The 20,013-nt window shown below is 47.6% G+C and overlaps 8 protein-coding genes across 9 annotated transcripts; 5 read left to right on the plus strand and 3 right to left on the minus strand.

The window, feature by feature from the left end:
* Positions 1–199: 199 nt before the first annotated feature.
* Positions 200–1,384, plus strand: E1B28_002819 (uncharacterized protein; the record flags this gene model as incomplete). Its single annotated transcript, XM_043159765.1, has 1 exon — positions 200–1,384. One exon carries the CDS (start codon positions 200–202, stop codon positions 1,382–1,384), a length of 1,185 nt encoding a protein of 394 aa, XP_043003371.1.
* Positions 1,385–2,172: 788 nt separating this feature from the next.
* Positions 2,173–4,191, minus strand: E1B28_002820 (uncharacterized protein). 2 transcript variants are annotated; one of them, XM_043159766.1, is made up of 10 exons: positions 3,879–4,191; positions 3,802–3,814; positions 3,683–3,737; positions 3,419–3,616; positions 3,278–3,360; positions 3,104–3,211; positions 2,992–3,051; positions 2,812–2,926; positions 2,430–2,737; positions 2,173–2,374 (listed from the first exon to the last, which is right to left on the minus strand). In XM_043159766.1, the coding sequence occupies exons 1-10, from the start codon at positions 3,974–3,976 to the stop codon at positions 2,303–2,305; spliced, it is 1,110 nt and encodes a 369-aa protein (XP_043003372.1). In that variant the 5' UTR covers positions 3,977–4,191; the 3' UTR covers positions 2,173–2,302. The 2 variants fall into 2 exon arrangements, with proteins under 2 accessions (XP_043003372.1, XP_043003373.1); XM_043159767.1 differs by having other exon boundaries at positions 3,802–4,191.
* A 929-nt stretch (positions 4,192–5,120) lies between these two features.
* On the minus strand, positions 5,121–6,290 carry E1B28_002821 (uncharacterized protein; the record flags this gene model as incomplete). The annotated part of the gene is made up of 3 exons (XM_043159768.1): positions 5,121–5,681; positions 5,749–6,162; positions 6,216–6,290. The coding sequence occupies 3 exons, from the start codon at positions 6,288–6,290 to the stop codon at positions 5,121–5,123; spliced, it is 1,050 nt and encodes a 349-aa protein (XP_043003374.1).
* Positions 6,291–6,617: 327 nt separating this feature from the next.
* Positions 6,618–7,377, minus strand: RPL20A (60S ribosomal protein L20A; the record flags this gene model as incomplete). Its single annotated transcript, XM_043159769.1, has 4 exons — positions 6,618–6,767; positions 6,836–7,012; positions 7,125–7,176; positions 7,244–7,377. The coding sequence occupies 4 exons, from the start codon at positions 7,375–7,377 to the stop codon at positions 6,618–6,620; spliced, it is 513 nt and encodes a 170-aa protein (XP_043003375.1).
* Positions 7,378–7,732: 355 nt separating this feature from the next.
* On the plus strand, positions 7,733–8,425 carry E1B28_002823 (uncharacterized protein; the record flags this gene model as incomplete). Its single annotated transcript, XM_043159770.1, has 2 exons — positions 7,733–8,069; positions 8,121–8,425. The coding sequence occupies 2 exons, from the start codon at positions 7,733–7,735 to the stop codon at positions 8,423–8,425; spliced, it is 642 nt and encodes a 213-aa protein (XP_043003376.1).
* Positions 8,426–8,674: 249 nt separating this feature from the next.
* Positions 8,675–16,731, plus strand: E1B28_002824 (uncharacterized protein). Its single transcript, XM_043159771.1, has 34 exons — positions 8,675–8,877; positions 8,934–9,065; positions 9,146–9,254; positions 9,322–9,351; positions 9,418–9,433; positions 9,493–9,728; positions 9,792–9,808; positions 9,862–9,889; positions 9,959–9,971; positions 10,033–10,075; positions 10,131–10,196; positions 10,266–10,596; positions 10,655–10,832; positions 10,887–10,916; positions 11,002–11,185; positions 11,262–11,330; positions 11,394–11,437; positions 11,496–11,617; positions 11,680–11,939; positions 12,000–12,034; positions 12,092–12,161; positions 12,220–12,256; positions 12,325–12,468; positions 12,530–12,613; positions 12,674–13,245; positions 13,304–13,655; positions 13,713–14,380; positions 14,443–14,844; positions 14,906–15,150; positions 15,210–15,279; positions 15,343–15,362; positions 15,420–15,528; positions 15,590–16,291; positions 16,345–16,731. Exons 1-34 carry the CDS (start codon positions 8,828–8,830, stop codon positions 16,607–16,609), a joined length of 5,733 nt encoding a protein of 1,910 aa, XP_043003377.1. The 5' UTR covers positions 8,675–8,827; the 3' UTR covers positions 16,610–16,731.
* An 838-nt stretch (positions 16,732–17,569) lies between these two features.
* Positions 17,570–18,751, plus strand: E1B28_002825 (uncharacterized protein; the record flags this gene model as incomplete). Its single annotated transcript, XM_043159772.1, has 8 exons — positions 17,570–17,814; positions 17,869–18,003; positions 18,067–18,117; positions 18,178–18,274; positions 18,328–18,335; positions 18,401–18,524; positions 18,583–18,669; positions 18,733–18,751. Exons 1-8 carry the CDS (start codon positions 17,640–17,642, stop codon positions 18,749–18,751), a joined length of 696 nt encoding a protein of 231 aa, XP_043003378.1. The 5' UTR covers positions 17,570–17,639.
* Positions 18,752–19,159: 408 nt separating this feature from the next.
* Positions 19,160–19,701, plus strand: E1B28_002826 (uncharacterized protein; the record flags this gene model as incomplete). The annotated part of the gene is made up of 2 exons (XM_043159773.1): positions 19,160–19,572; positions 19,632–19,701. The coding sequence occupies 2 exons, from the start codon at positions 19,160–19,162 to the stop codon at positions 19,699–19,701; spliced, it is 483 nt and encodes a 160-aa protein (XP_043003379.1).
* Positions 19,702–20,013: the final 312 nt, after the last annotated feature.

Genomic DNA, 20,013 nt, shown 5'->3' on the forward strand with positions numbered 1-20,013 from the left:
CTTTGCGTGGTACCAGCTTCTACCGTTGTACGGCAATCGTGCATTGTATTCTTCGTTCTGTCTGTCACCGTTTGACGGTTAGCATCGAACGGTGTTCGATTAGTCTTCTCATCGATCTCCCATGACTCCCCTACCAGTCCGCTATAAAACGCCAGCCAGCTGAATCACATCTAGAACCATTAGCTACTCTTTTACTACCATGTCGACAAAGACGGTGGCCTTATCAGGCAACGCCTTTCTCACGACGGTGCCAGCAGGAGCTGTTGAGGTCATCAACGACAATGGCCTGGCCAATTGGAGCAACCCAAACACTATCTGTAGCGCTTATTTTCGCATGGCCTCTGCCGCCTCGGTGACTGTCGGGCTAAACGCGTACTTAGCGGGCAGTAACAACAGCACTGTCAGAGTCACCGTCAATGGGACCGCCTTCACGGTCCAGCTCGCTGGCACGACTGCCAAAACCTATCCTGTTGGCACCGTCAACGTGACCGCTCCTGGCTACGTGAAGGTGGACATGCAGGGTGTGACTAAGGACGGTGGCTATTTTGGCGACGTGTCGGGCTTGAGCGTGACCACGACCTCTGCGCTCGTTTACGCCAATGACCCAGCGAACTACTACTGGTCGCGCCGCGGCCCATCAGTCCACATGACTTACACCGTGCCGGCCAACAGCGAGTACTTCTACAACGAGGTGACCGTTCCCGCAGGCCAGGATGTCGTTGGGTCGTACTTCATGGTCGCGGGCTTTACTGGTGGCTACTCCGGCATTCAGGTCAACTCGACAACTGAACGTCGGATCCTCTTCTCCGTCTGGGACGCAGAAAACGGCCAGAAGACCACGCTCGTGAGCAAGGGTGCAGGTGTTGTCGACAATACCTTTGGTGGAGAGGGGACCGGAGGCCAGGCATACCTCATTTTCAAATGGGCGGCCGGTACCACCTACAAGTTCATCACGCGCATTCGTCCTGATGGTTCAGGCAGCACTCTCTTCTCAACGTGGTTCTTTACACCAGAGTCGAACTCATGGCGCTACATCGCCACCTGGAAGCGTCCTTCCACCAACACATACCAGTCCGGCGTCCACTCCTTCCTGGAGAATTTCATCGATACTCTAGGCTATACTGGTCGCCGTGTGCAATACGGTAACCAGTGGGCACGCAACGTCAACAAGACCTGGTCCGAGGTCACCGCTGGTTACTTCACAGGTGATGCTACTGCAACCAACGCGCAGCGCATGGATTATGCGGGTGGCCTGGAGAACGGACGCTTCTACCTCCGCAACGGCGGCTTCTTCGCCGACTATGTGTCACTCAACCAGAACTTCAACCGCCCAGCTACTGGCACACAGCCGACGGTCGATGTTGACGCCCTGCCAACCCAGTGAAGCGACAACCAAGGACTTTAGTTCTTCTACATGCTTGCTACCCTTATTACTTCAAATCAACGGTATTTCACACAATATTTGTAAATCTTCTATCCAAAATATGTACTTTTATGTCGTGATTTCGTTTGCACGTATCTACACCCTCACTTTTTGAAACGTTTTTCAATTTGGATATGAGTTTATGTTGAACGGTGCTTTTCGAATGGGAATCGAGGACGATGATCTGCCCAGCCTCGATTCTTCTAGTCAATTTCTGAAGGGACATGTATAATGTAGGGAACACGGATTATAATCTTATACAGTCTCCCAACGCTTATAAGCCCGCTACATTGCCGTTGAGCAATGTTCCCGTTTTAATGCTCCTCTGTACAGTACGGCTAGTCGTTCTCGGACGTCAATTAAATCATACCTTTCCTGGCACCGGTACCGGGTCCCGACTTCAGCTCCAACTACCCCATGGTCTCTCTTCCTTGATATCCTCCCGTCTCATATTCCCGGTGACAAGCAGTAACTGCTTTACCATCACCATTGCCATTGCTCCAAGTTGATCTCAGTGCGACTTGCTGGCATGGACATTCAAGGATCCTCATGGCATGGCTGCTGTGTTCATCAACTTGAAGTTTCAACGTTCAACGTTCAAGTGCCACCTCACTGGGTCCGAGTCCCGATCGCAATCACATTCTACCGAAATGATAACTATGTATAAAATGATAATTTACATGAAATCGGTCCATTAGGCACCCAGAACCTGCCAAATCCACCTTACTGTACAACACCAATGGTCTGAGGGCCCACCCTGAAATTACATAAACACATACATAAATACTCTATCCTACGGGGTCCAAGGATTTACCACCTAATGATTATAATAGACACCTCAAGAGGTGATCTCGGACATATAGGGTAGACCTCAGATCCTCATACATTGTTGGATAAACCACTAGACCTTGACGTCGTACACAATGCCTCGCCAGGAGCGGGAATTGGTTCCTGTAGACGGCAGTATAATAGGTATTGTTCTGGAGCGAACAGGAGGAAATCCCACCATAGCAAATGCCGCGCCGTTCCAAAAAATCAGTCCAGAAGTGGTCTCATCCACCCTCACTCCGACGGGCCCACTTCCCATTCTTGCGTCCGTATTCCGATGAGCCAAACTGACGACAGTGGCCTCGAGTTTTGACTCGCCACTGGCATCTACTCGCTGGCCGAGGCCAGTCTGGGTTTGTATTCTGCTGTTAAACATGACCATGAGCGAGTTAGAGTACATTTTGGCCAAGATGATTGCGGGACAGATTTCGTAGTCCTCGAATGGGAACACTATAAAGAGGATGAGGGCAGTGGTCGCAATGATCGCTACACACACATGAAAACGATTGGAATCAGTCATCGGGGGGAATGAGAAAGTCAAAGCTCAAAGTGGTGCTCACCCGTCAAACTACCGGTCTCCATTGTGAGTCTTATGATTCGTTTTATGCGATCGCGAGTCTCAGTGAAGCTGCTGTGCTTGGAAAATTCGTGTTTGGAGAGCTCGAACTTGGAGAGCTGGAATCAGCGAAAGACGGCTATTAACCATTAATAATTTATGGGCTACACTGAAGTTCACTTACCACGTATGTCAAGGTAAGTGCAATCAAGATGTCGCAGAGCGCACTGCCCCCGAGCCAAAGCTTAGGAAGGCCCATCAGCTGTCGGTGCAGACAGAAGGATAGAAAAACTCACACCCGCAACCGGTCGCATGGTACGATCGAACGATATGTTCGAAACTGTGCCGTTGATTTTGGCCAGTGCACCTGTCGTAACAGCTGCTGCACATTGATTCAAAGCCAACTGAAAAGAGAAAGAATTATATCAGTTCAGAAGAAGCTAGTTTTCAAATCATTGGAAATGGCGTACGAGAGACACGACTGCTGGAATAATCTTCGAGTGGGATAGAAGGTATATTCGGTATGCAAAGGAGATTTGGATCACACAGGCGACTGTAAGATAGACCGTTCATCAGTGATGCAGCGATACGAGGCAAAAGTTCCAACTTACTGATGCCATCGAGAACACATGCATGGAACCATATGTTTTGAACATCGTTCAATACGTCCAGGCGGCCAAATCCGTGCCCAAAAGTTTGCATAGCATCATGGGCGACCATCAATGTTTGGACCACCTCGGTAAGGTAAATACCAAAGACCAAAACCTTGTATTTTTTGGCATCGTTCGGAAATGCTAAATAGTAGATATCTTCAAGTAGCAAGCTGGATCAGTCAAAACGCTCTGAGTAAGGAGGGAGGTGTTTGAATAACGTACACGTCTGTACAGACAAGACGCCAAACAGACCAAAGTTGACCAGGTATCCGATGAGCTATATTCATCCGATCTTTGTTCAGCATCATCTAGACCTCAAGAAGGTACACAGTAAAACGCACGAGTGGTCCTGTTCTGGATTGGTTTTGTCCAATCAGTACGTATACGAGTCACGTTGCTGAAAGGATAGACGACCTACATGTTACCAATGTTCGGGGGGATGGGAGTTACGACGGCAGAAGTAAGAGCCAGCGTACCGTCATTATTATAATCGTACGTCGCGCCAGGCTTCAGCATCCTTCGAGTCCAGGAAGGAGGGGAAAACTGTTGTTTTTTTTTTGATTCAACCTGATTATTAAAAGGCGGTCATCTTCATTTACCCCGAGGACCCCATAATTAAATGTTCAGTGGGTGAAGACCATCATGACCGGCGTCGACACGGTGGGTGAAATGAGTGTTTTGCTGTCCACTGGCACGCCTGGAGTCGTTCAAGTCATCGTTATCAGATTTCGAGATGGCAATTCTGGTGTTGGATGAGTTTCCGTGGCCTACTATTATTATTATCATAATCACGGATTTATCATTACAGGGATTTGATTAATTCCGTGAACATGCGTTCCCTGGTGCGCCTGTCGGCTAAGCAAGCGCCCTCGGGTAATGGGCGGTTGTACGTGGCATACATACGGCCGATGATTGAGATTGAAACTCCGACTCTGTTCCGAAGTAAATCCGACGTTATCGATAGGACGTCTCGCACCTTTCCCTAGGAGTCTCGAGCCTCAAACATCTATGTCCAGCCTCCAGGAGCCTGTTTCCGAGGGGTTGAAAAACTCTCATAATGGAATGGTACACAATATATAGTATTCGAGTTGGTAGGAGACTAAGTACAGTGTATTTGAGGATGCAAGATACTTGAACACGTTGATTCGCCTGTATAGCGACTATCAGCGGAGTTTTAATATCGCTGAATATTCCGACCCTGCCGAGCGTGAAACGCAGAGTTCGCGTGTTCACGGAATTAATCAAATCCCTGTAGCAGAAGGACGTACATATCTTAAACGTGCCTAGACTATGTGTATCGGATATGTCGGAAGATGTGTGGGCGAGAGAAGAAAATACAATACACAGGCACCAAAAGGGCGAGTATCATGCTGTGTAGTGATAGGGATCATGGTCGAAGGGAAGGTTGACCACTACTGAATTCCCACGAGGCGGTGTGCGACGAAGGCGGAAACCGAGGACCGTAGTCAACCAAGTTAAAGAATCAAGATAGTGCCCAAACATATCACGAAGACGCTGCATTGTAGTAGAACTGAGAGCTACGAAAGATATGTACATACATTCATAAATAGAGCAGAAACTTTCGAATAAACCGGAAGAACGCAAACGGTAATTGTATAGACAAAGGAAAAGAAAACATCAAACTACTCCCCCGGACTTTTTACTTATGGTCACGATAGCCCAAAAGTGCCGCTAAAGGAGGAGGTCCAGTCGAACTACCAGTCTGAGCTCCGGCACCAGAAGAGGGAGGAAAACCCTGAGGAGAGGAAGCTGACGCTCCGCCACGGTACGACGTCGACCACGACCACGATGACGATGACGACGAATACGACGATGAGTGCCACGACGACGACGTAGTCGTCCTCGGAGGGATACCCGAAAACCCATAAGCCCCGCTAGGAATACCACCAACAAAACTGACATCGACACTCCCCATCGCCGTCTCAATCACAACTTCATCCCCATTCCACGAACCCGAAGCCAGCCCTACATCATCCAAAGAAGAAGAGTCGCCTAAAAACCCTCTTCTGACTCTTCCTGCGGACCCGGTGTGGATCCATCGATTGGCTTGGTGAACTTCAGGTGAGAGTGTGACAGTTCCGATGGTGGTTGTGATGGTTAGAAAACCGCGAAAACTTCGGGGGAGCTGGAGGTCGATGGTTCCGGATTGGGTTTGAGCTTTTAGATGGAATGGGGGTCGGGTTTTAGATGGTGTTGCATCCTTTTTGAAAGAAATTATCGTCAGTCGGTTTTTTTGAATCGGGAAACAAAAGCCACTGGTAACGCACAATTTTCACCACCATTGTACCCAGAGTCGTCTTACACTCCAACGTCGTCCTTTTGGTAGTCGAAACCGACCCCTCGCGATGAAGCAGGTGGATGTTGGCTACTATCGTTCCCAATTTGGTTTTTAAACTGAGATTCTTGCGGTCATCTTCGGTCTGGCCTGGTTCTAACTTGGGGAGAAGGGAGGAAGGGATGTGGATGGTGGGATCCAGGAGGTATGTACAGTCGATTGAGCCAAGGGGTTTGTTTATGGAGATGTAGTTGACGGCTCTGCTGTCCGCTGGAACTGGACCTGGAGTTGAGGATGAAAATGAAGACGAGCTAGTGGACCATCGAGGTGCAGAACTAGTGCCTGTTGTGCGATTCGGTCGATATGTTGAGAATTCGTATTCTTCATATTGGGGTGGTGGTGCTTCCTATAGGGCTATTCTTCGAGCTTCTTCTTTCTGAAGGATGTAGAAGGACATACCTCATGTCGTTGTATGACAGTCAGATTGGGAGCCTGAGCTTTATCGTGCATGTCTTCTTCGTTTTGGATGATCATTGTCGCTGTGGGAGCTGCGCATGGAAAGTGTGTGACGATTCTGAGCTGACGCTGGCACGCTGCCACACAGCTTTGATGTTTGAAGCCACACGATCGCAAGTTTACTTACTTCCGGAACGAGGCATTGTGTGAATCCAACGCATAATAGCATGAGCCATAAATCATTGGTCAGTGGAGAAGAGTATATACTACATAACACAGAACAAAATCGTATACGCGCATGCGATGGATGTCTACACACCTCAAACCACACGCCCGACACGCCCAGCATAACCTTTTCACCACACACCACGCCAGATCACATGTCTTCGCATGCCACGAAACACTTTAGAAAGTGGCAGGACGACGAGCGACAAACGTCGAACGAGCCTTCGTTACACGGTGAGGAAGCGGGAATTTCAAGTTGGGCGTCAACAGTTGTTTGATGTAAGGCCTGCGTACGTCGTCCGTCTTTTCGATTTCGACGACACGGAGGATCTAGAGAGGGAAAGAAAAGAAACGCGGGTTAACGTGTACCCAACGACCAAAAAATTCCAATGACATACATGAATCGACCGGAACCTGGCCCGGTGACGAGCAGCCATGTCTTGGTACATGCTCTTCACAGCATCAGCGCGAGTCAGCTCTCGATACTCCTTGTACATGTTGTGTGTACCGGAACGAGAGTCGTAGCGGAGCCAGATACCGAAGTTCTTCACCTTCAAGGGTCGTTTTTCATGAATCTAGGTGATAAAACAAAGTGCCAAAGAAGGCGGTCAGTAATCCCATTTCCGCCTGCCTCTTGAGGGCTGCAAGGGATTGGATCTACTGGTCCAGGGGATGATTTCTACACACAACGTTGACGCCGATGATCTCTCCGCTGGCCTTCTTGACCTTTTTCAATTGCCTATCGAGGGATGGAACATCTGCATTAGAGGTACTTCTGAGGAAAAGATGAAGATAGTGAAACTTACCTTAAGAAATACCAAAACCTCGACTTGGCAACAACTTCATTGGGAGCAAAGATCCTCATACGGTAGATTTTAGGCGTAGGGTCAGCCTCCGTGGGGAGGTGGCGACCAACGACTTGGTATTCTTGAAGGCCCATTCTTTTTGTCTGTTTCGAAAGGAGTAGTCAGCCGAGATTCTGTGAACATCCGATCGCGATCCCTCCCATCCATCTCGTTTCCCTCCAAAAGTGACAGAGATAACGCATAGAACGAGGGAGATCGCTCGAACGTAGGCTAAAAGAGTCAAATGAAGGCGTACCTTGAAGGATTTGGATGGTGTTCTTGAGGTGGTGGTTTCTGTGGGCGGATAGAGCAAGGTTTTCGGTGTTTGATAGTGTTTAGTTATGCACTGCCACTGAGCAAACGTGATCTCACAATACTCGGCCGTGTTACCCGCCCTCGAGTTCTCTTCAACTGTCTCCCCCTCCGGTTCTTGGTCCCGATCATGTATACATGCCCTTATTAAAAAACCTCATAAAACCTAAACTCACTTCTACTTTCTTCAAATTTCACTGCATTCGCATCCGTTGTCAGGGCCAGACGACCGTCACTTCCTCCGCGTTCCGGCATTCACATATAAGGAATCCGCAACGAGGTGGCCAGAATCTCTCAAATCGGCATGTTCGTCTGGAACAGTCCCTTATCGGGAAAACTTCTTTGGAAAATCGGGCAGAGGAGTTGAGGAACCTGACTTCGACGGTCGCAGGTACTTCGGACAAGCCAGCCAACGGGACGCAAAGATTCAGAGGGCTAGTGATACCTGTGAAACCACAAGAGCCCTCTTCTGATGGTGGGTTATTGACTTTCCGAGCGTCACTCTCAATTCACGCATGAATCACAGAATGCTGCATGTCCGGCTGCGCAATCTGCGTATACGACCTATACGACGAAGCGCTGTCCGCGTATGATGACGCAGTTGGGAAGGTTAAAACGACCCTTCGGTCCATGAATATTCCGGAGAGCGAGTGGCCTAGGACTTTACGCGACACTGACAACGGCAAAGACTCAGATTCGAGGAGAGACGGTAGGCAGGACGTGACGTTGAGTGTGTTTGAGGAGATGGAAAGACAGTTGAAGGCGCAAAAGTCAGAGCCAGAGTCACCGTCTGGGTTGGGTGTCGGTAGCAGGATAGAATCATCAAGTTAGTGCTTGAATTACGCGCTCGGCGTTCTTAGTGACGAATCCTTAGCCCATGGTGCAACGGGTCGTAAACGGGAGCCATCGTCTACGTGGAATACCAACTTGAAAGAGTTCTACGAAGGTGCTCGATGGGTTCTCTTCAGTAATCGATGAATATCGTAGTGAATGCAATTTTTATTTACATAACGAGGCGTACAACGAGGCAACAACGTGGTACGGAAGTCGTTCAATTATCTAAGGTAGCACAACTAGTACTTCCGCCACAGTGACCCGCACCTTGCTTTGTTTGCGTTTCAATTGGATCCCCCACTTCTAGCGTAGTAAACTTCAAAGCTTCAAAGCTTCATCGTTAATGTGACAACCGCAACTTTCCATATAATCCCCTTCGCCGCGTTCCCTCTTTCCATCATGGCCCCACACACCGTTTCTCCGATTTCCAACGTGTTACCCATGAAAGCGTGAGCTTTTGGTCATTATCCGACATAGTTCACTAGATTTTTTATTTTTATTGTAGCGCACTTCAGTTTGACAACGCGGAAGGCTTTGGAGAGTGGCGAATCTACATATCTACAAGAGCCAATCGAGACTTGCGAGATGCGAGATGTCGAGATCCAAAATTGTTTACTATCATTGTAAAGAAGATCAAGTAAGTTTTCAGTCAATTCTTTTTGAGCGTTTTCCTATATGTTGATTCGAACTGATCATGAATTGCGCTTCGGCAACAAGGGAACTATCAAACGGGCATTTCTCCGATGATAACCAGAAACGACTCAACCATTCTGCGGTTGAAGTGCCGATCTTTGAAGCGAAGATGACGAGAGATACGCGTCTTGTTGTGAGTACAGGGCTTTAAATTCTTCTCAAGTCAGAACGGGTGCGAGATAACGTGTCTGAACTTGTAGTATCAAGTTGACTGTGTGCCGGAAGACGAGGTGAGTTTTTACGTTTCCTGAAAATTTACTACTTACTTACACGATTCAAAATCGCCTGGTTATCAGAACCGAGAACGTCAAAGTAAGTCAGCAATCGCAATATCCTCATATTGAAGAAGAAGACGGAAAAAACCACAACAGCCCTCAAAATATTTGGAATCTACACCCACGCGCAGTTGGACAAACGTCTATGGTCATCTCTAGGCAACCACCTCGCTCGTAACGGCAAAGAATATCGAAGACGCGTCACTTATCGAACTCGGCCTCTGGTTGACCGCGATAACGTCTATTTTCCTGCTTCGTTTCCGCCTGTGGAGAGAGAGGAGCAGGAAGATGGGAGTCAGTTGCCGGTGTTGCCGAAGGAAGATTTGGAAGAGGTTCGTTCCCTTTTTCTTGGAGTTGCGTACTGGGAAGAAAATTGACTTTCATCATGGCCTCAGCTTCATTCGCTTCTGGTGTACGTCTTTCTCCCATGATAGATGATTCCTTGACAACGATTGTTCCGTGTAGACTGGAAAAGTTTGTTCCCTTCACCCACGTAGGTGCCCCTGCGCGTTTTCACATTGAAATACTTTCGGTACTGATGGGAGTGAATGACATTTTGCAGACTCTCTTGTCATGTAGGAAAAATCCCGTCTATCTCATGCACCCCTCTACATATCAGTGAATCACGCATTTTAGGTATTCTTGCCGATCTGGATGTCTCCTATGTTCCCAAGTTATCGTACGTGTTTCAACAGTTTTCCCTAGTCCATGCCTTTTGATCAAAATTGCCCCAGTGTGGAGGAAGAAGAGATCGTTCGTCACTCTCAATCCTGTTATGTTCTTGGCCGTAGCGGGACGGGGTAAGTCTGATTTTCAACGCTCAAAGGGAGCCTTTTCATAACGCTGATTATACCCCGACTTAATTTCAGAAAAACTGCTACCATGATGTGGAAAATGTTCGGAATTGAGAGAGCCTACCAACAGATGACCAGCGTTGCCTTTCGACCAAGACAAGTTTTCGTTACCCAATCTCGGTCTCTGGCTATCCGTGTTGAAGAGTCATTTTTAAAACTTACAAAGGCTCTTACAACTCAAGGGAAAACCAACAAAGAACTCGTTCAACTTGCTAGAATCAATCAGGAGACACAGGAGGAATGTCTGGTGGATCAAGATGAGGAAGAGGAGTACCGGAGCACGCTACCCACGAGGTTCAGTGAACTCAAGGACGAACATTTCCCGCTTTTTGTTACTTTTGATAAGGTGTGTGTTTCGTTCCCATCGATAAGTATAGATTTATTGTCTGATATCGTGCAACCAGTTATGTAAACTCCTGGAAGCTGACGTTTTCGGTTCAGAACACCGCGCCCGCCCCGTTCAACCTCCTGGTGCTCTCCCTTCGGATGCCGTGGAACAAAGTACGGGGGTTTTGATCACGTATGAGGTGTTCTTGGAAAGGTATTGGCCTCATTTTTCTCAGAGCCTTACAAAAGGGTTGGGTACGTGTTCAATTGCGTTTTATGGCTACCGAATCTTCTCAGATCACCCAATAGACCCTTCGCTCGTATTTAGTGAAATCATGGGTACGTCTAATCTCTTACCAACGTTGGCTGCTCCTTAGAATATGTTCTAATGGTATCGTCGGATGATGACCGTTTCCTTCCGTAGGCGTAATCAAAGGTTCTGAAGAAGCCTGTCGTTCCGAAGACCGATATCTCTCACGCGATGCGTACGAACACCTGAGTATCAGGATGCAAGCCACGTTTGCTACTCAACGGTCCCGTGTATACGAATTGTTTGAGCAGTACCTTCGGCAAAAGCGGTTAAATGGAGATTTTGATTCTGCGGATCGGTTAGCATAATTGCTTTTGCCTTTCCATTGATTAAATTGCTGACATACTGCTACTTTCAAACCCACCGGACACTAGAACACACAAGTTACTCGCGGCGTTCAAAAATGGGACACCTCCGGCTCTTGGTCAGCGGTTTGATTATCTGTAAGCACCTGCTTTTTGTTTCGATTGTCGAGGATATGGTTTTAATCTCAGTGGTGACTTTAGATGCGTCGACGAGGTTCAGGACAATCTTTTGATTGACACTCTACGTGGGTTTCTTTGATACTCCGTTCATTGGGGTGAACCTCAATATGTCGTTAACAACAGTCATGCGACTCCTGTGTCGCAACCCAACTGGCTTATTCTGGGCCGGGGATACGGCACAAACAATTTCCGTTGGGAGCTCGTTCCGGTTTAACGACCTGAAATCGTTTTTATACCGACTTGAGGTCAGTAAACCCGATTTTCTCCCTTGTCGATTCACACGTAAAAACTCGTCTTTTCTTACTAGGAAGAAAGCTTCAAAGATGAACCTGGGATGTCAACTCGTTCATCCGAACCGGTGACTTTTCAACTTACCACCAATTACCGATCGCATTCGGGTATATTGAACTGTGCTCATACGGTCATTGAACTTATCGTCAAGTTTTGGCCGTATTCGATTGATGTTTTAAAACCTGGGAAAGGGTTGGTGGACGGTATTAAGCCGGTGTTTTTTAGAGGATGGGATCAGTCCAATGTTCGTTATGAGCAGTTTCTGTTTAAAGCTTCGTGAGTGTTTGCAACTTGGTTTTGTGGTATGTTCGACTGACTGTCGCGATTCATTTCTAGAAGCGGAAATTACATCGAGTTTGGTGCTAAACAGTGTAAGGTTCCCATACCAGGCTCCTCAAGGACACGGACAATTAAAGACCTTCTACTAGGTATCCTAGTTCGCAATGAAGCTGCTCGCGAAAAGCTTCGACAACACGTAGGCGATATTGGCCTTATCATGTTCGTGGACATTTTGTTCTTTCCTACCCCTGTTGACGTTCAATTATGTGACCTTCAGGACGCTCTATGAATCGAAAGGGCTGGAATTTGACGATGTTCGTGATCCCTTTTTTTCTCTCTGGGAAGATTGATGAGGTGTCTGACCAAGTGATTTGTCGCTCAGGTACTCCTCTTCGACTTTTTCGAAGATTCTGCCGTCGACCTAAGTCAATGGAGAGTTGTCCTCAATCTCATCCCTCCCAGCGATCGGAACTTCATCTCCGCTCCTCGTTTTGAAGAAACTCAACATGCTGGTGTAAACAGTGAGGTGAGTTCATGGGAAAAGCATATGCACATTCTCTTACGGGAAAAACTGTCTTCCTGTTCAGCTCAAGTTTCTCTACGTTGCTATCACTAGAGCACGTAAAAACATGTGGATTGTCGACAGGTCTGGTAGAGGTGAACCAATGCGAGTATGTACCATCACCCATTTCGACTTTCAATTCTGATATCCTAACCATCATCCCCACCAGCTCCTTTGGGCAAGCAGAGACCAAATCGAAGACTGCACACCCGAGACAGGCGTTCCCGATTTAGCAGTTTCCTCCACCTCGTCGGAATGGGCAGAAACTGCACGAGCGTTATTCGACCGCAAACAGTTCTTCCACGCCATGAAATGTTACGAAAAAGCCTCTATGAAACGAGAAACTATGATCTCCGAAGCCTATCATCTCCGACTCTTGGCTCGACGACTCCCCAAATCCACGCGTAAAGGCGAAATCGCGACAAGGGCTCTTGCGTTTCGGAAAGCTGCTCAAGCATTTTTGGACTGTGTGGACGTTACGAAAAAGGGGTCCAAGGATCGGTTGACGTATTATCGGAATGCAGCTGAGGCTTTCGAAACGGCGGAGGATTTTAAAGTTGCTGCGGAGACGTATGTTTTGGCTGGGGAGTTTGGGATTGCTGGCTTGCTTTATCGTCAACATGGGTTCTTTGATGAAGCTGTGGATGTCGTAAAGCGGTATCGGTCTCGTATGGCGGAAGACACAGCTGAGTCTATCATATTCGTGGCTCGGCTGTACTACTTCCGAGAGAACAAGTTGCGGTGAGGGTTTCTCTGAAACAATATGATATTTTTGAAGCTGATAAGATATCTTTTACAGGGCTGCTAACGAACTATTCGATTCCGTTGAAGAAGAGCTGGAGTTTTGCGAAGACTACGACCTTGACGTTGCCAAGGCATCCCTTCTAGAAGCCATAGGGGATGTGGCCGGTGCAGCGCAACTGCACATGGAAGAAGGTCGGATAATGGAGGCTATTACCCTTCTCTTGAAGGACACGGATAGCGAAACGTCTCAGGCCAAAGCTGCAGATTACATTCTGGATGGTTTTTGGGGACTTGGACTATTTGGATCTTCGGCTGAGAAGTTTACGAATGACGTTCGAGTAAAGAAGCTTCTTGGGTTGGTAGGAAAAATAAACGCTCAAAAGCTCACGTTGAATCAACAGGAAGAGGTACTGTACTTCGACAATTGATGTTTCCCCATCTTTCTTTAACACTGACTTTTGTAGCTCGAAATGTTCCGAGCGATATTCGAGAACCAGAAATCACCCCTCGAACGACTCGGTCTCGCATTTCACAAGAAGAAACAACATCATTCTGCCTTGTTGTGTCTCGACCAAAGGTTCACTCATTTTCCGAACATCCAAGTCATGAATGCGGTGGAGATCACACCAGTCCTAAAACTGTTCACCACTTATGCCAGTTTACTTTCCGACATTGCTTCGAGATCCGACGCTTGTAGTCTTCCAGAAGTACAACATCTGTTCAATTTCAAGATGACGACGCAGAACGTTTTCCTTCTCGCGCCTGGCTCCTACTTGCACTCTGCAGTGCTGAACGGCCCTACCCGCATCATTTCCTCTTCAGATGAAGGGATATCTGTGACCTACGCTGACCTACTCCACTGTTTACATCACGAGTTGAAGTTCCGGGCGCGGAGTCGAATCTTGGAAGAAAATCTGGCTTGTTGGAATGCTCAAGCGTTCATACCACCTTGCCTGGCTCATACCATTCTTGGGTTGTGTAATAGGATGGATTGTCGGCGGCCTCATATCGAGAAAGGCGATTTGACACCCGAGAGGTATAACGCTCAGATACGAATCTACTTACAGCAATTTCTCATCCTCCGGTCATTCCCATTATCCGGAGAGGGAGATGAGCAACGGATCAAACGTCGGTGAGTCAAGTTCTATGGGGTTCCTTTTGACACGATTATTGAAATCCTTCGCTCCCATCCAGGGAATGGATGGATGGATTTTTCCAAGTGCTCTATCCGCCTTACCACACACTCGGCAGTGTATCGTGTCTACGAGCGTCTTCTATTCCTGAAGCACGACGTGGGATGCAAGTACTCAAGTACTGGTCCCAAGACACCCTCGAAAAGGCTGTTCCTCCTTCAGCTGCCCAACTCCGATTCTTCTTGACTCGGGTCTCGAGAGCTGCGAATATCGCACTTTCGTTCGGCGAAGACGGTCAAACATCGTATGTTTACAATTCAAAGGCAGCCACTACATGTGCCTCCCTTCCGGTTTACCGTCGAGTGACACCGAATGGATTTACAAAGGATCTCTTCCGAGATTATCTATGTACAATACGGGTTACGGAGAAGACGTCCATCATTCATGGTTTTAATTTTGTGAAGTCTGTAATCTCCTAGAAATCTCGTTTTATTGGACAATGATTGACTGATTTGTTCTTAAAGGCACATAGTTAATACCAAGATACCCTTCGATATCGGCATGTTGTGCGATGTGGTTGATCTCACCTGTGCAGCGCTCATCGTTGCTCGGACTCCTACACCTTTCCATAACCTCACCATGCCACGAAGCTGGTTCTTGATGCTCTTCCCCAAGTTGGATCCTGCGAGTAGGGTGGATGTCATTCCACCATTGGAGATGGTCAATCTCATTGGGCAAATATTGAACGTCGTTCACGCAGGACTTGGAGGTATGTCGGTACTTCATACAGCGGTTTCGTCGCATGTTCAAGTCGATTTCGCCATCTAGAGTTCCTCAGCTTCGAAGGCCATGACTTGCTACACTCCACCAGTGTGAGGAATGTACTTGTTGCTCGGCTGTAAGGCATATCTCCTTTTGAGCTTGTCCGATTTTGCTCAAAATCTTTTTACATCCGCCGCAGATGTCGTGCTATCTGTTTTCGTTCGTGTCTCTGCATTCCTAAATAATAAAACATTGATTAACGTGCATTGTCTGTAGTCGGCTACAACGAAAGATGTGCTGGAATCCACCGCCTCCGTATAATCGAGATCCTTAACAAGCTTCGTACTGTTGACCAGCGGTTTCGTGTACATCCCATCTTCGCCAAGTAAGTACCTCGATGACCGAGTTACATGGAATTTTGAACGCTTACCTTAACTATCGTCCAGGTATGCTGACGCTCGAAAATGGGGAGAGGTCGCCCGCATGATCCATACTCCCGAAACGGATTCACCGATGGATCGTATCATCACCTTGAGCAGCCGAGGGGAAGCCAGAGAAAAGCCAGGGCATAGCATTATCGTCTGCCCCGACTTCAAGCAAATTCCTTTCCTCCTCGGCCAACCTGCTCCGTTCACCTCAAAGCTGCGAGCTGACGCACCAAAATTCGTTCCAAGTTTCGCTCAGCCGTCGATTAACTCAACTGCCGCTCCAACCGAGCCTGCAGAGGAAGTCGAGGTCGAGGATCAGGACGAAGATGTCAGAGTGGTGGAGGACGATCCTCAGGATGTGGTAGAACTTTCCAAGGAGGAAGAGGCTGAAGAGTCGAATGCTCGTCCACGCACGGAGGAAGAGATTTCGGCAGTCATTACGATCCAGCAGGCGTATAGACGAATTCGCCGACACAGGCAACCTTCTTCGAATGCTCGAGTTGCTGCTTTCTTCAAAGTTGCTCAAGCTGAAGCGTCATCCATTCCGTGGAAAAGTAATCGCTACCGTTTCCTGTTGCTTGGTGCTATACCACACGCTATGGTGTGTTTGGATACTATTGATGGATGGGCGAAGGCTCAGAAACTGAAGAACAAGAAGAAGTTTGCGAAAGGGAGTCATGAAGATATTGAGACGAATGGAAAGGCGTTAACGGGAGTCGTGTAAGTCATTCAGCCTTCTCTATATCACCTAGAGTAATCGAATTATTGGCCAGTCAATTCCTCAAAACTATCCGGGAACTGAAATCAAAACTCGAACCCAAAAGCAAATTTCACAAGGGAAGGGATATCGTTCAGTTGAAGAACCATGTACGTGAGCTAAAAGACCTCTTCTCACGGGTACACGCTACGCATCCTGGCGTACTCAACGAGGTGAACGATGATCTGTCGGTTGTGGTGCAAAGTGTCCTGGTAGGACCTGTGAAGCCAGTAGAGGCGCCGAAGGTCAATCCACCCCTCAACACCGAAGATTTAGATTGATGGTTGCGTTACCTTTTCGCTGTCTCTTGAATCAATCTAGCTATGTAGGAATGTACGTCTATGATACTGGTTGTAATATACAATGCCCTCATCTCGCCAGAGTACGATTTGATATGTTTCACCAGACCGCTGACGTCGACTATTAAGTACTGAAGTGCTGACTTCCTGATGAACCGAGTTGGTATTACTAGAGGCAGCGAGGCAAATTCAAATTCACGAAGCATGCTCGGGAACCTCTCACTGTTCCAGACCAACCAGACCGCTCCGTATTGAAGTTTGCCCTGGTTTTTGTCAGATTTTTTCGGCTTTTTGCATATAAATGACGTGTTTCCGCCCGCAAAGCGAGAAGAGTTTGGCAAGTATAATCCGGGGCAATCTTCCATAGCTCCTGTCGTTCCAAAGCTACCTTAATCATGATGGACCTCCTATCTCGGTTAAGAATGTGGGTCAAGAGCCAGGTATATTTCGACGGTCACTTGCTGTATAACTTTCGGCAATTTCGGCTTTGGTTCAGATCGCTTCGGAACCGAACCATTGATATCAAACCGCAACCGCCACTAATACGCGTTCCACCCTTTTTTTTTGGTTTCTGCAGATTAACGTGTTACAAGCCTTCTAGTGGCGTTCCACCCTTCATCGACATCCCCGCCTACCGCACACTCGCCTGCCGCACACTACTATTGTCGTACTTTCTACGCGTCGCAATATAGCCAAAATCGTTACCTGCACTACATATGTAGGCAGTACTCGGAAATAGATTTGATTCATCCGTATAAACCGGTGCCTTCGGAGAATATGGCCATCAAATGCTTTTCTACCCACTACCCACTCTATCTGCCCATACCTGGGAACGAATACTGGCGTTTTCATTAATGATTTGGTATCCATATGTCTCGCCAGCTGTCAGGTGCTCTGGCAAGTGACTGATGACATGATACATCAAGACTTAAAGAACTGAAACTCACCGGTGCATTCAATCAAACTTGGTATAAAAGCAAAGGTTTTTTCAAGTCATCTCTCAATCACAGACATGAAATCTCTGCATCTTCTTCTACCCTTACTCCCCCTCGCTTTGGCTACCGCTGTCGAGAAACGGGCCAGCCCGCAAGGCATAGATGTTTCTCACTTCCAATCTAATGTCAACTGGGCACAGGTCAAATCGAATGGGATTTCATTCGCTTTTATCAAAGCAACCGACGGAACTAGTACGTTCCTGTGCAACGATGCCGGACAATTTGCTGACTGATATCGATATCTAGCGTTCCAGGACCCCTCGTTTTCGTCTCATTACTCTGGCGCCACAAAGGCTGGAATTATTCGTGGAGGATACCACTTTGCCCGTCCAAGTGCAAGTTCAGGAGCTACGCAGGCAAATTTCTTTTTGGCTCATGGGGGTAAGCAATTTCCGCACTAAGGCTCAGCTCAACTCAGACCTGAATTATCATATTCGTTCATAGGTGGATGGTCCCCTGATGGAATCACTCTCCCTGGTGCGGTGGACATGGAGTGTAAGATCCATTCATCTTGCAGTGAATGCACTGATATCTGACGACACGTTCAACGGGCAGTCAATCCAAGTGGCCCCACTTGTTACGGTCTGAGTCCCGCTGCCATGGTCAGCTGGATCAAGGATTTTTCCAATACGTACCACGCCAAGACCAGCAGGTAAAGCGGCACCTTGCTACTTTCTAATTCTTGATACTGATGCGTTCTCCCAGGTACCCGAGTGAGTAGACCATCTTACCCCATATTTGTGGACGAAGTTAGGTTTTACACTCTTCTGTTACGCAGTCATCTACACAAATACGAACTGGTGGAAACAATGCACCGGCAACAGCGCAGCGTTCGGTTCTACAAATCCACTTTGGATCGCTCGCTACAATTCTGTCCCTGGTGAATTGCCAGCGGGTTGGGGGTGAGTTCTTTCGCCTTCTATTTGGACAGTTGAGCTCAAGTATGAGGTCGATTATCAGTTTCCACACCTTCTGGCAATTTGCGGATCATGGTAGCAATCCTGGCGATCAAGATAGTTTCAACGGTGATATGGCAGGGCTTAAACGGTAAGCAATCCACTAGTTTCAATCAGACACCCCGATGATTAATTCCGAAACTTGCACTGGCAGGATCGCCACAGGCCGATAACTTTATCCTATATATATATTGAGTCGAACTTCTCAAAGTGGAAGTGAGGCAGTAAACGTTCAAGCTTCTTATTCTCCAATGATTCCTCGGAGTACATACCCTTTTCCTTGAATTTAATTATTAATATAAATTACTTTAACATGATCATGAGCGGAAGTCGAACCCTTGGCGCGTCCATTGATCCAAACTCCTTTTTCCTCCAGGCCGGGAAATCGTGGTGTCACCGCTTTGATGCTTGATCTGACGATCATTCAAATTCGTGATGCGGAAACACATTGAACTCGTATTATTAGAACATAGTACGCGTCGTGCGGCACGCCGGTTGATAATGATACATAAATGTTACGCAACCTTCATACGATCCCCCCCCAGAAATCCCCACCACAGTAACCTCCTCCCACTCGAAAAATGACCACCGCTCAAGCTGGCGTCTTCTCCACTTTGAGACCATTCGGTCTACCACCCACTCCCATACTTTCCTTAATCCTCACTTGGGGTATCAACGCCGTCGCTACCCCTCGCCAGTACTATGGCCCCATACTTGGAAAGAACAACGAAGACCCTGCAAGTCTTCTCCGTCGCGCAGAGAACGAAAAGGGAGCCGTTCCTCCGGAGAAACTGGTCAAAATCACCAGAGCCAAAGCAGCAGCGACTAATCTGGCGGAAAACATGCCGCTTTTTATCGTAGCCAGTCTTGTCAGTTGGTTGGCTGGAGTGGAGCCCGAATACCAGAACGCGTATCATATTATATGGTTCCTTTCTCGTGCGGCGTATAAGTGGGCGTATCTTCAGGGAAACGGAACCCTTAGGTCTATCTTCTAGTGAGTTTTTTTTGCCTGTCGTTCCTGTATAGAAGAGCTAACGCGGGGGTCCGGGATAGTAATACTGCCGCCATCCCCACATTTGCAATGTTAATTCATGGCGGAAATTTACTGGCCAAGAAGTACTGAAAAGGACGTGTGATGATTCTGAACAAAGGACGGATGTCATTACAGCAAAAATTGTACGATTGAATAACAACGAAGTGCCTGAAGGAATCACGATGAACGGTGATATAGATAACGCAAGGTGGCATTGCACATATTAAGAAACTTCTCCCGAGATGAACCGCAGAACCAACGTCAAAGACATGGATTGATGAATCAGATGGGATAACACCTCTGCCTGAACGACTCGAACGACCCTCATGCACCTGTGATCAGGATCGCCTCTCGAATCAAAGGTAAAACCTTGGTAGACCCATCATCCACGATTATGATGTA

Source organism: Marasmius oreades, chromosome 10 (genome assembly GCF_018924745.1).
Source record: "Marasmius oreades isolate 03SP1 chromosome 10, whole genome shotgun sequence".
Taxonomy (NCBI): Eukaryota; Fungi; Basidiomycota; class Agaricomycetes; order Agaricales; family Marasmiaceae; genus Marasmius; species Marasmius oreades.